The 15,415-nt window shown below is 40.5% G+C and overlaps 1 protein-coding gene across 1 annotated transcript; it reads left to right on the top strand.

Annotated features, from left to right (window-relative positions):
- Positions 1-4,150: 4,150 nt before the first annotated feature.
- On the top strand, positions 4,151-15,196 carry LOC311055937 (GTPase IMAP family member 8-like; the record flags this gene model as incomplete). Its single annotated transcript, XM_084072217.1, has 3 exons — positions 4,151-4,187; positions 4,358-5,188; positions 14,229-15,196. The coding sequence occupies 3 exons, from the start codon at positions 4,151-4,153 to the stop codon at positions 15,194-15,196; spliced, it is 1,836 nt and encodes a 611-aa protein (XP_083928343.1).
- Between the last annotated feature and the right edge of the window lie 219 nt (positions 15,197-15,415).

Genomic DNA, 15,415 nt, shown 5'->3' with positions numbered 1-15,415 from the left:
TTTATCTTTCCCATACTGTACACCTAGTCTGACCTACTTTACACTTCACACTCATAAACAGAAGAACAATGGCTGTCTTTGATTTCTGCTTGAAATGTGTCATGTTCACAAAGAACACCACAACGCATGACGCAATGAAGCTGCCAACTCTGACAACAACTAAGGCACACAAAGAACATGCACTGAAACGACTTCTAAAATATTTAACACAGAGGGTCAGTGATGTTGCTAGGTTTTCAATGTAATGGGTCCTGGGACCCAAGGGTGGTCTTTTAGATGGGTCCCAGGGACGGGATAGAACCGAATTAGACCCGAATTAGACCCGATTTTTTTTCAGGTTGTGCACGCACATGCACGCGCGCGTGCGTGGGCCTCACGTGAAACTCCCGCGGGGAGGCCCCGCGATTCTGCGTTACGCCACTGCTTTGGTATTGTGTGTTTTTATGAGGAGCTGGTGAGGCAGACACAAGCCAGGCTCTGCAAATTATTGCCTGGATGGAAGTAAGAGCCAGAACTGTTCCTCTCTGCTGCATGGCACCAAACCACTTCATAATGTCTGCGCCCCCAGGCTTTGAGGCCTTGAACACGGCCAACACCACCATAGTCTTTACCAGGATACACAAGACACTCAGCACAAAGCTGATGCCAGTTGCTGCTTGCCTCAGCTGACAAGTCCATAACCTGGGACGGCCGATGAACAGAAGCGAACACATCTACTTATATAATTGAGGACTGACTTCCGCCCCGCCACTGACGCTATACCCAGAGCTCTGTTGTCGAGTAAACACAACACCGACACACCACATCTCGCCACCACAGTAGCCACGGCGTGCGTGCTCAATTTGGGAGGCATGCGATAATCCGACAGACCTTTTCTCCGACGACGGGTTTCGCCGAAACACTGGCCGCAAACAATATGCACAGCTAATAATGCAACACAGTAAAAGTATGGTGACTACTAAAGTTACATTTGTAGGCATAGGCAGATCAGAGGATTAGCAGTGGTTAGAAATGTTTAATTCCACAAGACCAGCATGAAGTGACTGACCTTTGTGAAATAAGTCATTGATTTAATAATACAATAACCTCAGAAAGGCTACATATATACAATAAGGCTATTGTTTCTAAGTCAAATAATATTATGTGTATTGATCACAGAACTTGAATTTATGAATCCAATGACAAAAGAAACAGCATAGAAACAGCTGTGCCTTGCATCTCTCTCTCTCTCTCTCTCTCTCTCTCTCTCTCTCTCTCTCTCTCTCTCTCTCTCTCTCTCTCTCTCTCTCTCTCTCTCTCTCTCTCTCTCTCATATACTGTATATAGGCCTACATTTACATAATGTATCCAAATCCAAAAGTAAAACATCCATTATTAATATGCTGGGTCCCCATGGTTAAGTTTATTGTCTAGTGTTGTAGGAGTTGTCCCAATTATTTTATGGAGCTGAGGAGTCCAGGGTAGACTCTCGTGCCTCGCTCGCTTTGTCCTTAGTAGAAGGTTGATTTTGGCTGCGGTGGTCTCAACAACTAAGAGGAACTGAGGTGAAAGACCCGAGCACTTTTTTACATGCTCAATCCTACAGTGCAAAGTGATAAGACGACAAATGTTTCGGTGACCCAAACGTTTGTCCTCTTATCATTTTGCACTTGAGCACAAAAAGGAAATATGAGTCTTTCACCTCTCTCCCGTTCCTATGAAGCTGCTGGAGGATTGCTCTCTAGATGTGACCAATCATGTTAACGCTGTACAATATTATAGAATTGACAGTGAATTCTAATTAAACGTAGGGTAAGTGGAAAGTATGGTTAAAGCACTATATTCTGATAGTACTCATTGCTATAGAGTGTTTGTTCAGTAACAGGAGTCTCCCCGTCTCTCCAGCTCTTTAATAAACAGAAAAAAAAAATTCCGGTAGGTGTCAAAATCTCAGCCAATCAGGAAAAAGTAGCCATTTTTAAGCTTCATTTTTATAGTGTTCCAGTTCCAATTTTGCCTGCTCATTTCCTAGTGTCATCACTTCCAATTTCACTTGTTTAATCTGTATCCTGATAGAGTTCTGTATCCTGATTGGATAAAATTGGAAATGAAACTGAAACTGAAACGAAAAGACCTGACTGCTGCTGTTTTGCAAATAAAAAGCAGTGCTGTCCAGGGCCGGCCCATGACACCATGCACATTCATGAGAGATAGTCTGCCCTGGCCAGAATGTCATAATCTGAACGTTTATGGGGTGATTAATGAATGCTTGAACATTCATGGATGATGGCTGGTGTTTGGTGGGAGTTAAACCTATCTCCAATCTCCTGCTGAAGTCCTGTGGTCAAAAACACACAACGTGAAGAAGAGCTCCTGCGCTTATGTCGGTTATATCCTTAACTGTAGGCTAAGTTGAGAGACCGCTCTCCCTCCATGAAAATATTTTAGATCTGATGACTGTTATGGCACTTTTTAAATGGGTGAATGATTAAGGATCTAACTTATAAAACACATAAAATTGAAAATATGTCAGATTTAAATCGCTTGATTTTAATTGCTTGTAGGCCTAATTATGTCACTTGAAAATATTTGATAAATGAGCGCCTGGAGCGCAACATGTCCCACAACCCATTAGCCTATTAATGGTCTCTTTTTTATTATAAAAATGCAGATTTGAATGCACATAACCTGTTGGGGTGCTGGGTTAAAAAGAGGAGCATGAAAGGGTCCTTGTATGAAATTTACTGGAGCGATGAGTCTACACGTTTGATTTGATTGTTAATTATGATTGACAGAGTAACATCAATTTCGCAAAATGTTTCCTCGACGCAAACACAATTTTGTTTATTCATAGGCCTACAGAATATAATTTGTTCCTATAGAACATAGTCTACTATAATGCAAGTGTATGCAGTCAATTTGCAATGACAGTGAGGAATATTAAATAAACGACGTAGGCTATATAGGCTAATTATTATATTGACATTATTATTTTATGAGTGTGTGTGACAGAGTGAGAACTCTCACTGCGCATGCTTATAATGTGAAAAACTCTGTTTATGCCGTCCACATGACGACGCATAAACGCTGTTTTTAAAATTTACACTGTGGCAGGAGTTTTCAAAAAGATGCATTTGCGTGTGGGCGAACCCCCCAAAACGCATATAAAAATGTGCGTTTTTTAAAATGCCCGTGTACGTGTGGACGAAAGCTAATAATCTATAAAATGACAGGAAGACACCGGAGAGGTGTCAGTGAGCTGGTCGTTGTTGATTGTAGAATAATCCATTATGATGATGTTTGTATTGGCATGTTACCTGCACATGTGGCCTTCTAGCGCCTTCCTGTATCTTATTTTCAGAATGTTTCAGGAAATTTAGCCATAATAAGTACAAATATATGCAATTCTAAGAAGCTACAGCTGTGACTACACTATTGAAACCAGGGGACTTTGTACATGTCACATGAAAGTGTTGAGAGAGTTGATTGATTAGATCAGATAAGGACAGTAGCCACTGTTAAAGAACAGTGCTGGAGCCTGAGTTGCGTCATGTTAGACAGTACCAAGTCACGATTAAGTCATGATTAATCAACAGAATGTTACACCCACATGGGTAGACCAAACCCATAATAAATAGAGTGGATGCTCACTGATCAGTACGAACTGTCTGCAGGCATCAGTGTTACTAGTTACCAGGGTGTTATTGCTGCGTCATTTTCCATTGCGAGCTCCGAGAGACTGACGGTAAGAATTGAGAGTGTTTAAACGACGATAAATGTATGTGTTTCTGATATGTTTTACAGTTTTGTGTGTACAGTATATTTCATGTCAGAATTGAGAGGTCTGAGTTGTGTCCGCTAACTCGGTTGCTCCAATACCCTTTACAAGGGGAGATCTAATTAGTTGCATTGCTTGTGTGACTGGCTAGATAATTGTACATTGATGAAGCTTCATATCCTGTCTTTATACTTCCTCTGTCTCTCCACACCTACAGTACATTAGTATTTCAGTACTGAAGCAGGTAAGACACTGAGACCGGTTGTCTTTTAATGTAGACGGGAAAATGTGACTTCTCTTAACCATTTTAATTCGGTGGTTCTCTCTCTCTCTCGCTCTCTCTCTCTCTCTCTCTCTCTCTCTCTGAAGGTGAGAGAAAACAACAACTCAGAAATGAGTGAAGATTCAAGCAGCAAGAAGGGAGGTGAAGGTATGTATCTTACTAGGAGAAAAGACGCATTTCAACAAATTTTTCTTTATCAAGACAGGACTAAATCTGTAATGAAATGTAAATTCATACAAATAGCATAGAGTCTTATAACCATGTATTTAAACCTCAAGTGTTTACCAACCATAACCATTATCCTTTTAATCCACTAGCTCTCATAATAAATGATGAAGCTGTTCGCATCGTGTTGGTTGGGAAGACTGGAGCTGGAAAGAGCGCCACTGGAAACACCATCCTGAGTTCAAAAGCTTTTCCATCAAAGTTGGCCGTTGAATCTCTGACAACTAGCTGTAAGAAAGTCACAGGTGTAGTGGCTGGTAGAAATGTTGCTGTCATTGACACACCAGGCTTTTTTGACACCAGGTTTGGCGAAGAGCAAACTTTTCAAGAGGTTCAGCAGTGTATCAGTTTTGCTTCTCCTGGTCCCCATGTGTTCCTGATCGTGATCAAACTGGGAAGATTCACAAAGGAGGAGGAGAGAACCGTGGAGATGCTTCAGGAAGGGTTTGGTGAAATGTCCAAAAAATACACCATGATCCTCTTCACCTTTGCTGACCAGGTTGAAGAAGATAAGTCAGTTGAAGACATGTTGAATGATAGTCCAAAACTAACAGAATTAATCAGAAAATGTGAAGGTCGCTATCATGTCTTCAACAACAAAACCAAGGATCCCTCTCAGGTCGCTGAGCTGCTGGAGAAAATCAACAACATGGTGTTGGAGAATGGAGGAAGCCACTACACCACTGAGATGTTCCAAGAAGCAGAGAGAGCCAAAGAAGAAGAGAAACAGAGGATTCTCAAAGAGACCGAAGAGGAGAGACGTAAAGAGGAGGAAAAATTGAAAAAAAAATATGAGGATGAGCTACAGAAAGAACTAGAGAAAGAGAAAGCTAAACATGAGGTGCAGCAACGTATAAGGAGAGAGGCTCATGAAAGACAGATGAGAGAGATGAGAGAGATGCAAGAATATGAGGTGCAGCAACGTATAAGGAGAGAGGCTCATGAAAGACAGATGAGAGAGATGAAAGAGATGCAAGAAAGACGTGATATAGAAGCAAGAGGAGAGATGCTCATTCGTCAGATTGCTAAACTAACTAAGAGTTTTAATCCGTTTAAATAGGATGAAATCTGACTTAGGCGAAAAACAAAAGCAAAAATGTTTTCAAAATGGCCTAAATCAGTAAATAATTTGGCTTAAGTCACAAAACCATGCTGACTTAGGCCCAAAAAAGGCCTATTTTGGCCTAAGTCACACTAGGGAGCTAGGCCATTGTACTAAAAGGGGAGTGAACAGCATGATCCTTTTCAATTAGGAGTTGGGCGATTTTACCAGAGGTGGCCAGTGTCGTGAGGAGCTGACTTAGGCAAAAATATCATTTTCCTCAAAAAATGACTTAGGCCATTAGTTTAGCAAGGTGACGATTTTTGTTCTTGCTTTGCTGGTCCATCACTGATAAATGAATATTGGGAATGAATGATGAACATGATAAGAGCACAGTGGGTTGTATGAGACAAGAGACAACAACCTGCTTTTATGCTTTCTTAACTATAATATGTCCATACAAGTGAAATACTTGTTCTATATTATTGTTTGTGACTTAGTAGATAATTTAATATTGTGTTGTTACTAGTGTGTTTTGTTTTTACCACATCTCACTAAGTCTAAGAGCACACTTTTACTTGTTGAAATGAAGGATTCAGTACCTGTAATTCATGATAATGAACGCTGTGTTCATGTTCATGAATGTCTCAATATGTGCAGTAATCTAATAAAGTAATCTCCTTTTAAGAATATTCCACAAATACTCTTAATTATTCAGTGACATTCATGTAGACTACATCACAGATTTTGGAGGTAATAATGACATTTTTATCTTTCACATACTGTACACCTAGTCTGACCTACTTTAAATGTAAAACACTCATAAAACAGAAGAAAAAATGGCTGTCTTTGATTTTTGCGATCTCTTAAAAGTAGATTCCGTGCCTCAAAAAAGAAGTTTGAGAGCTTTTAAAACTGAAAGTAAAAAGTTAAAACTGCCCACAGAAAACAATGGCGTCTCGTTCCATTTTTGTCGGCTGCACTCGGTTCCATTCGGTTTCACTCGGAACAGTTCACACGGACGCGCACGGACGCACACATGCGTGCGTTAATTTACGTCCCGGACTAAGGCTTCGTCCACACGTACACGGGTATTTTCATAAACGTAGCTTTTTATATGCGTTTTGGGGGGTTCGTCCACACGCAAACGCGTTTTTGCTCCATGTAAACGCATCTTTTGGAAAACTCCTGCCACAGTGTAGATTTTTAAAAACTCCGGCTATGTGTTCCCGTGTGGACACGGTAAACGGAGTTTTTGCATTTAGCCGTTAACGTTTAGCCGTTGTCGTGTGGACAGAGAGATTTTTTTAAACAGGGCCGTGTAGACGTGGAGGTTTTCAAAAACGAAAACGAAATATCTGCGTTTATGAAAATACCCGTGTACGTGTGGACGAAGCCTTACATAAACTGTAGGGAAAATACGGATTTCAGAAAAACGACTGTGTTTCAATGCAGGAAAACACCCCAGCATCATTATATAGTGGCTGATAGAGAGAAAATGTAGGCTTAATGTTGCCTAGAATCCCTTTAACACAGAGGGTATATATTGACAAAAGACCAACTAGACACAGGTGAACATAAGTACAATCAACACACGATATGTTGGAACTGAACAAGACACAGGTGATCACATTTGCTAATTACAGGACAGGAAAGACAAGACAGGCAAACTAACTAAGCAAAACAGGAAACAGTAGGATGACACTACAAAATAAACACTGCAAAACCTAAAGTACAACACGAGACAGGAAATAATATTAAGTCACTGCAACAGGGGTAGGCAACCTTATAAGTTCAGACTCTGAACTCTGACTGGGGAGGGAGTCTGGTAGATACAGTAGGTGGGTTATTGAGTTTAATGGTCATTACAATGTTCTCCTGATCATGTGAAAGAAAATATTTCAAGAGAAGGAAACAATAAGGTTATCTCTCATATACATATACATATACTCTTACACTGTTTATTTTCTTCATTTATCCAAATTCCAAAGCAAATAAATTCCATTTTAAATCTATGGTTGTTTGTCCTATTTATAGAGCAGCTCCAGGATTGGCCTCTAGAGGACAGATCATCTCATTCTGCTGATCAGCTTAAAACAAGATTTGTTGAAATTCACAAGTACAAAACACTGTTCAATATTATATTATATAATTAACAGTGTATGCTAATAATTTAGGTTTAATTTAGCAAGTAAGACCCTGGTTTGTGTTACTCCTCCTTACACACACACACACACACACACACACACACACACACACACACACACACACACACACACACACACACACACACACACACACACACTAATCTTATCACTTTGGTATTGTGTGTTTTTATGAGGAGCTGGTGAGGCAGACACAAGCCAGGCTCTGCAAATTATTGCCTGGATAGAAGCAAGAGCCAGAACTGTTCCTCTCTGCTGCATGGCACCAAACCACTTCATAATGTCTGCGTCCCCAGGCTTTGAGGCCTTGAACACGGCCAACAGCACCATAGTCTTTACCAGGATACACAAGACACTCAGCAAAAAGCTGATCCCACTTGCTGCTTGCCTCAGCTGACAAGTCCATAACCTGGGACGGCCGATGAACAGAAGCGAACACATGAAACAAAATATGAGTGACAGCAAAAGTTGGAAGCTGAGTTCTGAGTTGTTGGCGCGCACCATGGGAGTGTCTCGATGATAGATGAAGATTTCCAGGACAATGGCTCAGATAAGTTTTCCGAACAATGAGATGGTGGTCAAGGAGATACCCAGGGCCTCATGGTAGGAGAGGAACTCAATGCTCTTTGGGAAACAGTGGACACGCTGGGGACTGGACCACAAGTCCTCTGGACAGCAGCATGCACTCTGTAGAGCAGGGGTGGGCGACATTTATTTCCAGAGGGCCATACTGACTTGGATAAAGTGAGTGAAGGGCCATAAAGTGTACAATTTAATTGAAACTTGAAACACGTAGTGCTAAATTATGTTAAAACTGCATGAATTTGGCAGACATACCAGACTACTTTACAAGAAGGTACTTGCTTTCACAACAAGAATGTCCAGTTACAAAATGTTGCTCCTGAAAATTGCTCAGTTTTGTACAGCTGTGCTGTACTGTATCACTCTGGTGTACTCTGGCCTTACAACAAAAAGATTACTTACATAAAAAAAGCCACGTCAATGCCGTATCAAGTTTTAAATTAGCCTATGAATTTATACAGTAATAATAAATTGCATTTTTATAGCGCTTTTCCAAGTGCTCAATACAGTCTAATATAATACAATATCTTATCTTATCTGATATGAACCACTCCATAGGTCACTGATAAAACACATTCCATTATGTTATGGAACATACTGTATGTTGTGGAATCAAGGTTGACTGTTTCACTGTTACATAAACATTTGAGTACATACAGATGGAGAAATGCAGGTACAGTATAGTACTCAAATGGTAAATATTAATTATTATTAATTGGAGTCGATTCTTTCTCAAAACCATTAATATACGGCAGCCTTTTGGAATGTACATTATTTGGGGGGGGGGGGGGTCATTTAGTTTTTCTTTGAGGACTTGGCGGGCCGGATTGAGATGGCCAAAGGGCCGGGTCCTGCCCCCTGGGCTGTATGTTGTGTACCTCATATTCATCCATATGTGTTGTTACTGACAACTGATGTGACAGGCTGGCCACATGAGTCCAAGATTTATATTGGATGATATTTATATTGGATCCACAATGTTCCCAAGTGGCTCCTGAGATCCATATGAGTAGATTGTTTTCTTTGGCATTAGACCAAAGTACCTGGTAAGAAGCAGAATGTGACATGTGGGGATTTGGCATTGCATAAACCCCAAAAAGTATGTACCGGTATGTTGTTGGACACGTGCACATGCATACTGTATACTAAGCATTTGTGTGAGTAAAATGACTGAGTCATGCCATGTCAGGATTACAATCTGAGCTACATGTATTTGATTGAATACTTTATTAGACAGAAATGCAACAGCACAAGTAAAGTCATACAGTTGGTCTAAAAGGATAACACCAAAAAAGTCATTTTTTTAAAGGGACGAGGTCGGGGCATTCCACACTTGGGTGGCAGTGCTGTAGAAGGAGAATTTACCCATGTTTGTTTTATAGGTGGGTGTTACCAGATCGTTGTTGTCGCTCCCTCTAGTATTGTGGCTGTGGTATTGTATATGTGTCAATAATTTGTCTTTAGACGAGGTCCGATAATTGCATCATTGTTTGAGCAATGGAGCGCAAAGAGCCTCAGTGTGGAACTGTTTGTCAAAAAAGTTAGAACAGGAGGCAGAGCATTTAAGTTTCAGGCACCTCAGCTGTGGAACCTTCTCCCAGTCTCAGTCCGCGAAGCAGACACACTCTGTATATTTAAGACTAGACTAAAAACCTTTCTCTATGATAAAGCCTATAGCCGAAGTGTATAGACTCAGTCACCCTATAGTTTTCCTCTCTCCCCTCCCCTGCACACCCCCCCCCCTTCTCCTCTCGTCCTCTCTCTTCTCGTCCTCCCTTTGGTTGTGTGGGTTTGTGTCCCAATGGTACAATGGTACAATCGTAATTAACCCTGTACGGATTCACGCTCTAGTAAGGGCTGCCACTAATTCTACAACCGGGGACCCGCTCCCCGGAGTTTCTTTTATTTCCCACGTCGCAGGTCCATGGACTGTCACTACGGACCCCCAGCTGCGGCTCAAGACTGTGACTGCGGACCGGGCCTCTCCATGGAGCACGACCGTGGATTTCTATTACACTACACTATACCACTATACTATATATACTGTATATTATCTTAACATTCTTATACTATACCATTATATATTACATACACATTATTACTGTACTATATTATACTATCATATATATCTTACACTATTATATGTGCTACTATTGTTACTGTTACTACCTGCACTGTATCTCTTTCTGTCTCTCCTCTGTCTCTGTATCTCTTTCTGTCTCTCCCTCTCTCTCTCTCTCCCTCTCTCTCTCTCTCTCTCTCTCTCTCTCTCTCTCTCTCTCCTCTTTCCCCCAACACGGTCGAGGCAGAAGGCCGCCACCCTAGAACCTAGGGTCTGCCTGACGTTTCTTCCAGTTAAGAGGGAGTTTTTCGTTGCCACTGTCGCAAAAATTGCTTGTTCAGGGTGGGATTGTCGGGTCTCTTCTCTACATGTAAAGTGTCTTGAGACAACTTGTTGTGATTTGACACTAATAAAATTGAATTGAATTGAATTGAATAGCAGTGTTGGATGGCAGACTGGCAGAGAATCACATTATTGCATGCAACAATTTTACATAAGATTGTTCTTCACAGCAAGATCATGTACCAGGGGGCAAGGCCCAATAAAAAAACGTACTCTATCTGATGCAGTAACTGATAGACAGTGGCTGATTGAAGGCTAATATCTGACCAACTATTACTTGTTTTAACGACCATGGAGGACATGTTCTATGCACTGGCCGCAAACAATATGCACAGCTAATAATGCAACACAGTAAAAGTATGGTGACTACTAAAGTTACATTTGTAGGCATAGGCAGATCAGAGGATTAGCAGTGGTTAGAAATGTTTAATTCCACAAGACCAGCATGAAGTGACTGACCTATGTGAAATAAGTCATTGATTTAATAATACAATAACCTCAGAAAGGCTACATATATACAATAAGGCTACTGTTTCTAAATCAAATAATATTATGTGTATTGATCACAGAACTTGAATTTATGAATCCAATGACAAAAGAAACAGCATAGAAACAGCTGTGCCTTGCATCTCTCACTCTCTCTCTCTCTCTCTCTCTCTCTCTCTCTCTCTCTCTCTCTCTCTCTCTCTCTCTCTCTCTCTCATATACTGTATATAGGCCTACTTTTACATAATGTATCCAAATCCAAAAGTAAAACATCCATTATTAATATGCTGGGTCCCCATGGTTAAGTTTATTGTCTAGTGTTGTAGGAGTTGTCCCAATTATTTTATGGAGCTGAGGAGTCCAGGGTAGACTCTCGCGCCTCGCTTTGTCCTTAGTATAAGGTTGATTTTGGCTGCGGTGGTCTCAACAACTAAGAGGAACTGAGGTGAAAGACCCAAGCACTTTTTTACATGCTCAATCCTACAGTGCAAAGTGATAAGAGGACAAATGTTTCGGTGACCCAAACGTTTGTCCTCTTTTCATTTTGCACTTGAGCACAAAAAGGAAATATGAGTCTTTCACCTCTCTCCCGTTCCTATGAAGCTGCTGGAGGATTGCTCTCTAGATGTGACCAATCATGTTAACGCTGTACAATATTATAGAATCGACAGTGAATTCTAATTAAACGTAGGGTAAGTGGAAAGTATGGTTAAAGCACTATATTCTGATGGTACTCATTGCTATAGAGTGTTTGTTCAGTAACAGGAGTCTCCCCGTCTCTCCAGCTCTTTAATAAACAGAAAATACATTTTCCGGTAGGTGTCAAAATCTCAGCCAATCAGGAAAAAGTAGCCATTTTTAAGCTTCATTTTTATAGTGTTCCAGTTCCAATTTTGCCTACTCATTTCCTAGTGTCATCACTTCCAATTTCACTTGTTTAATCTGTATCCTGATTGAGTTCTCTATCCTGATTGGATACAATTGGAAATTAAACTGAAACTGAAACGAAAAGACCTGACTGCTGCTGTTTTGCAAATAAAAAGCAGTGCTGTCCAGGGCCGGCCCATGACACCATGCACATTCATGAGAGATAGTCTGCCCTGGCCAGAATGTCATAATCTGAACGTTTATGGGGTGATTAATGAATGCTTGAACATTCATGGATGATGGCTGGTGTTTGGTGGGAGTTAAACCTATCTCCAATCTCCTGCTGAAGTCCTGTGGTCAAAAACACACAACGTGAAGAAGAGCTCCTGCGCTTATGTCGGTTATATCCTTAACTGTAGGCTAAGTTGAGAGACCGCTCTCCCTCCATGAAAATATTTTAGATCTGATGACTGTTATGGCACTTTTTAAATGGGTGAATGATTAAGGATCTAACTTATAAAACACATAAAATTGAAAATATGTCAGATTTAAATCGCTTGATTTTAATTGCTTGTAGGCCTAATTATGTCACTTGAAAATATTTGATAAATGAGCGCCTGGAGCGCAACATGTCCCACAACCCATTAGCCTATTAATGGTCATTTTTGTATTATAAAAATTAAGATTTGAATGCACATAACCTGTTGGGGTAATGGGTTAAAAAGAGGAGCATGAAAGGGTCCTTGTATGAAATTTACTGGAGCGATGAGACTACACGCTTGATTTGATTGTTAATTATGATTGACAGAGTAACATCAATTTCGCAAAATGTTTCCTCGGTGCAAACACAATTTTGTTTATTCATAGGCCTACAGAATATAATTTGTTCCTATAGATTAGAACATAGCCTACTATAATGCAAGTGTATGCAGTCAATATGCAATGACAGTGAGGAATATTAAATAAACGACGTAGGCTATATAGGCTAATTATTATGTAATATTGACATTATTATTTTATGAGTGCGTGTGACAGAGCGAGAACTCTCACTGCGCATGCTTATAATGTGAAAAACTCTGTTTATGCCGTCCACATGAGACGCATAAACGCTGTTTTTAAAAATCTACACTGTGGCAGGAGTTTTCAAAAAGATGCATTTGCGTGTGGGCGAACCCCCCAAAACGCATATAAAAATGTGAGTTTTTTAAAATGCCCGTGTACGTGTGGACGAAAGCTAATAATCTATAAAATGACAGGAAGACACCGGAGAGGTGTCAGTGAGCTGGTCGTTGTTGATTGTAGAATAATCCATTATGATGATGTTTGTATTGGCATGTTACCTGCACATGTGGCCTTCTAGCGCCTTCCTGTATCTTATTTTCAGAATGTTTCAGGATATTTAGCCATAATAAGTACAAATAAATACAATTCTAAGAAGCTACAGCTGTGACTACACTATTGAAACCAGGGGACTTTGTACATGTCACATGAAAGTGTTGAGAGAGTTGATTGATTAGATCAGATAAGGACAGTAGCCACTGTTAAAGAACAGTGCTGGAGCCTGAGTTGCGTCATTTTAGACAGTACCAAGTCACGATTAAGTCATGATTAATCAACAAAATGTTACACCCACATGGGTAGACCAAACCCATAATAAATAGAGTGGATGCTCACTGATCAGTACGAACTGTCTGCAGGCATCAGTGTTACTAGTTACCAGGGTGTTATTGCTGCGTCATTTTCCATTGCGAGCTCCGAGAGACTGACGGTAAGAATTGAGAGTGTTTAAATGACGATAAATGTATGTGTTTCCGATATGTTTTACAGTTTTGTGTGTATATTTCATGTCAGAATTGAGAGGTCTGAGTGGTGTCCGCTAACTCGGTTGCTCCAATACCCTTTACAAGGGGAGATCTAATTAGTTGCATTGCTTGTGTGACTGGCTAGATAATTGTACATTGATGAAGCTTCATATCCTGTCTTTATACTTCTTTATACTTTATACTCTCTCCACACCTACAGTACATTAGTATTTCAGTACTGAAGCAGGTAAGACACTGAGACCGGTTGTCTTTTAATGTAGACGGGAAAATGTGACTTCTCTTAACCATTTTAATTCGGTGGTTCTCTCTCTCTCTCTCTCTCTCTCTCTCTCTCTCTCTCTCTCTCTCTCTCTCTGAAGGGAAGGGAGAGAAAACAACAACTCAGAAATGAGTGAAGATTCAAGCAGCAAGAAGGGAGGTGAAGGTATGTATCTTACTAGGAGAAAAGACGCATTTCAACACATTTTTCTTTATCAAGACAGGACTAAATCTGTAATGAAATGTAAATTCATACAAATAGCATAGAGTCTTAAAACCATGTATTTAAACCTCAAGTGTTTACCAACCATAACCATTATCCTTTTAATCCACTAGCTCTCATAATAAATGATGAAGCTGTTCGCATCGTGTTGGTTGGGAAGACTGGAGCTGGAAAGAGCGCCACTGGAAACACCATCCTGAGTTCAAAAGCTTTTCCATCAAAGTTGGCCGTTGAATCTCTGACAACTAGCTGTAAGAAAGTCACAGGTGTAGTGGCTGGTAGAAATGTTGCTGTCATTGACACACCAGGCTTTTTTGACACCAGGTTTGGCGAAGAGCAAACTTTTCAAGAGGTTCAGCAGTGTATCAGTTTTGCTTCTCCTGGTCCCCATGTGTTCCTGATCGTGATCAAACTGGGAAGATTCACAAAGGAGGAGGAGAGAACCGTGGAGATGCTTCAGGAAGGGTTTGGTGAAATGTCCAAAAAATACACCATGATCCTCTTCACCTTTGCTGACCAGGTTGAAGAAGATAAGTCAGTTGAAGACATGTTGAATGATAGTCCAAAACTAACAGAATTAATCAGAAGATGTGAAGGTCGCTATCATGTCTTCAACAACAAAACCAAGGATCCCTCTCAGGTCGCTGAGCTGCTGGAGAAAATCAACAACATGGTGTTGGAGAATGGAGGAAGCCACTACACCACTGAGATGTTCCAAGAAGCAGAGAGAGCCAAAGAAGAAGAGAAACAGAGGATTCTCAAAGAGACCGAAGAGGAGAGACGTAAAGAGGAGGAAAAATTGAAAAAAATATATGAGGATGAGCTACAGAAAGAACTAGAGAAAGAGAAAGCTAAATATGAGGTGCAGCAACGTATAAGGAGAGAGGCTCATGAAAGACAGATGAGAGAGATGAGAGAGATGCAAGAATATGAGGTGCAGCAACGTATAAGGAGAGAGGCTCATGAAAGACATATGAGAGAGATGAGAGAGATGCAAGAAAGACGTGATAGAGAAGCAAGAGGAGAGATGCTCATTCGTCAGATTGCTAAACTAACTAAGAGTTTTAATCCGTTTAAATAGGATGAAATCTGACTTAGGCGAAAAACAAAAGCAAAAATGTTTTCAAAATGGCCTAAATCAGTAAAAAATGTGGCTTAAGTCACAAAACCATGCTGACTTAGGCCAAAAAAAGGCCTATTTTGGCCTAAGTCACACTAGGGAGCTAGGCCATTGTACTAAAAGGGGAGTGAACAGCATGATCCTTTTCAATTAGGAGTTGGGTGATTTTACTTGAGGTGG

The sequence above is a fragment of the Gymnoscopelus microlampas genome (genome assembly GCF_963454915.1).
Source record: "Gymnoscopelus microlampas genome assembly, chromosome: 2".
Classification (NCBI taxonomy): Eukaryota; Metazoa; Chordata; class Actinopteri; order Myctophiformes; family Myctophidae; genus Gymnoscopelus; species Gymnoscopelus microlampas.
This window is presented reverse-complemented; position numbering and strand designations above follow the sequence as displayed.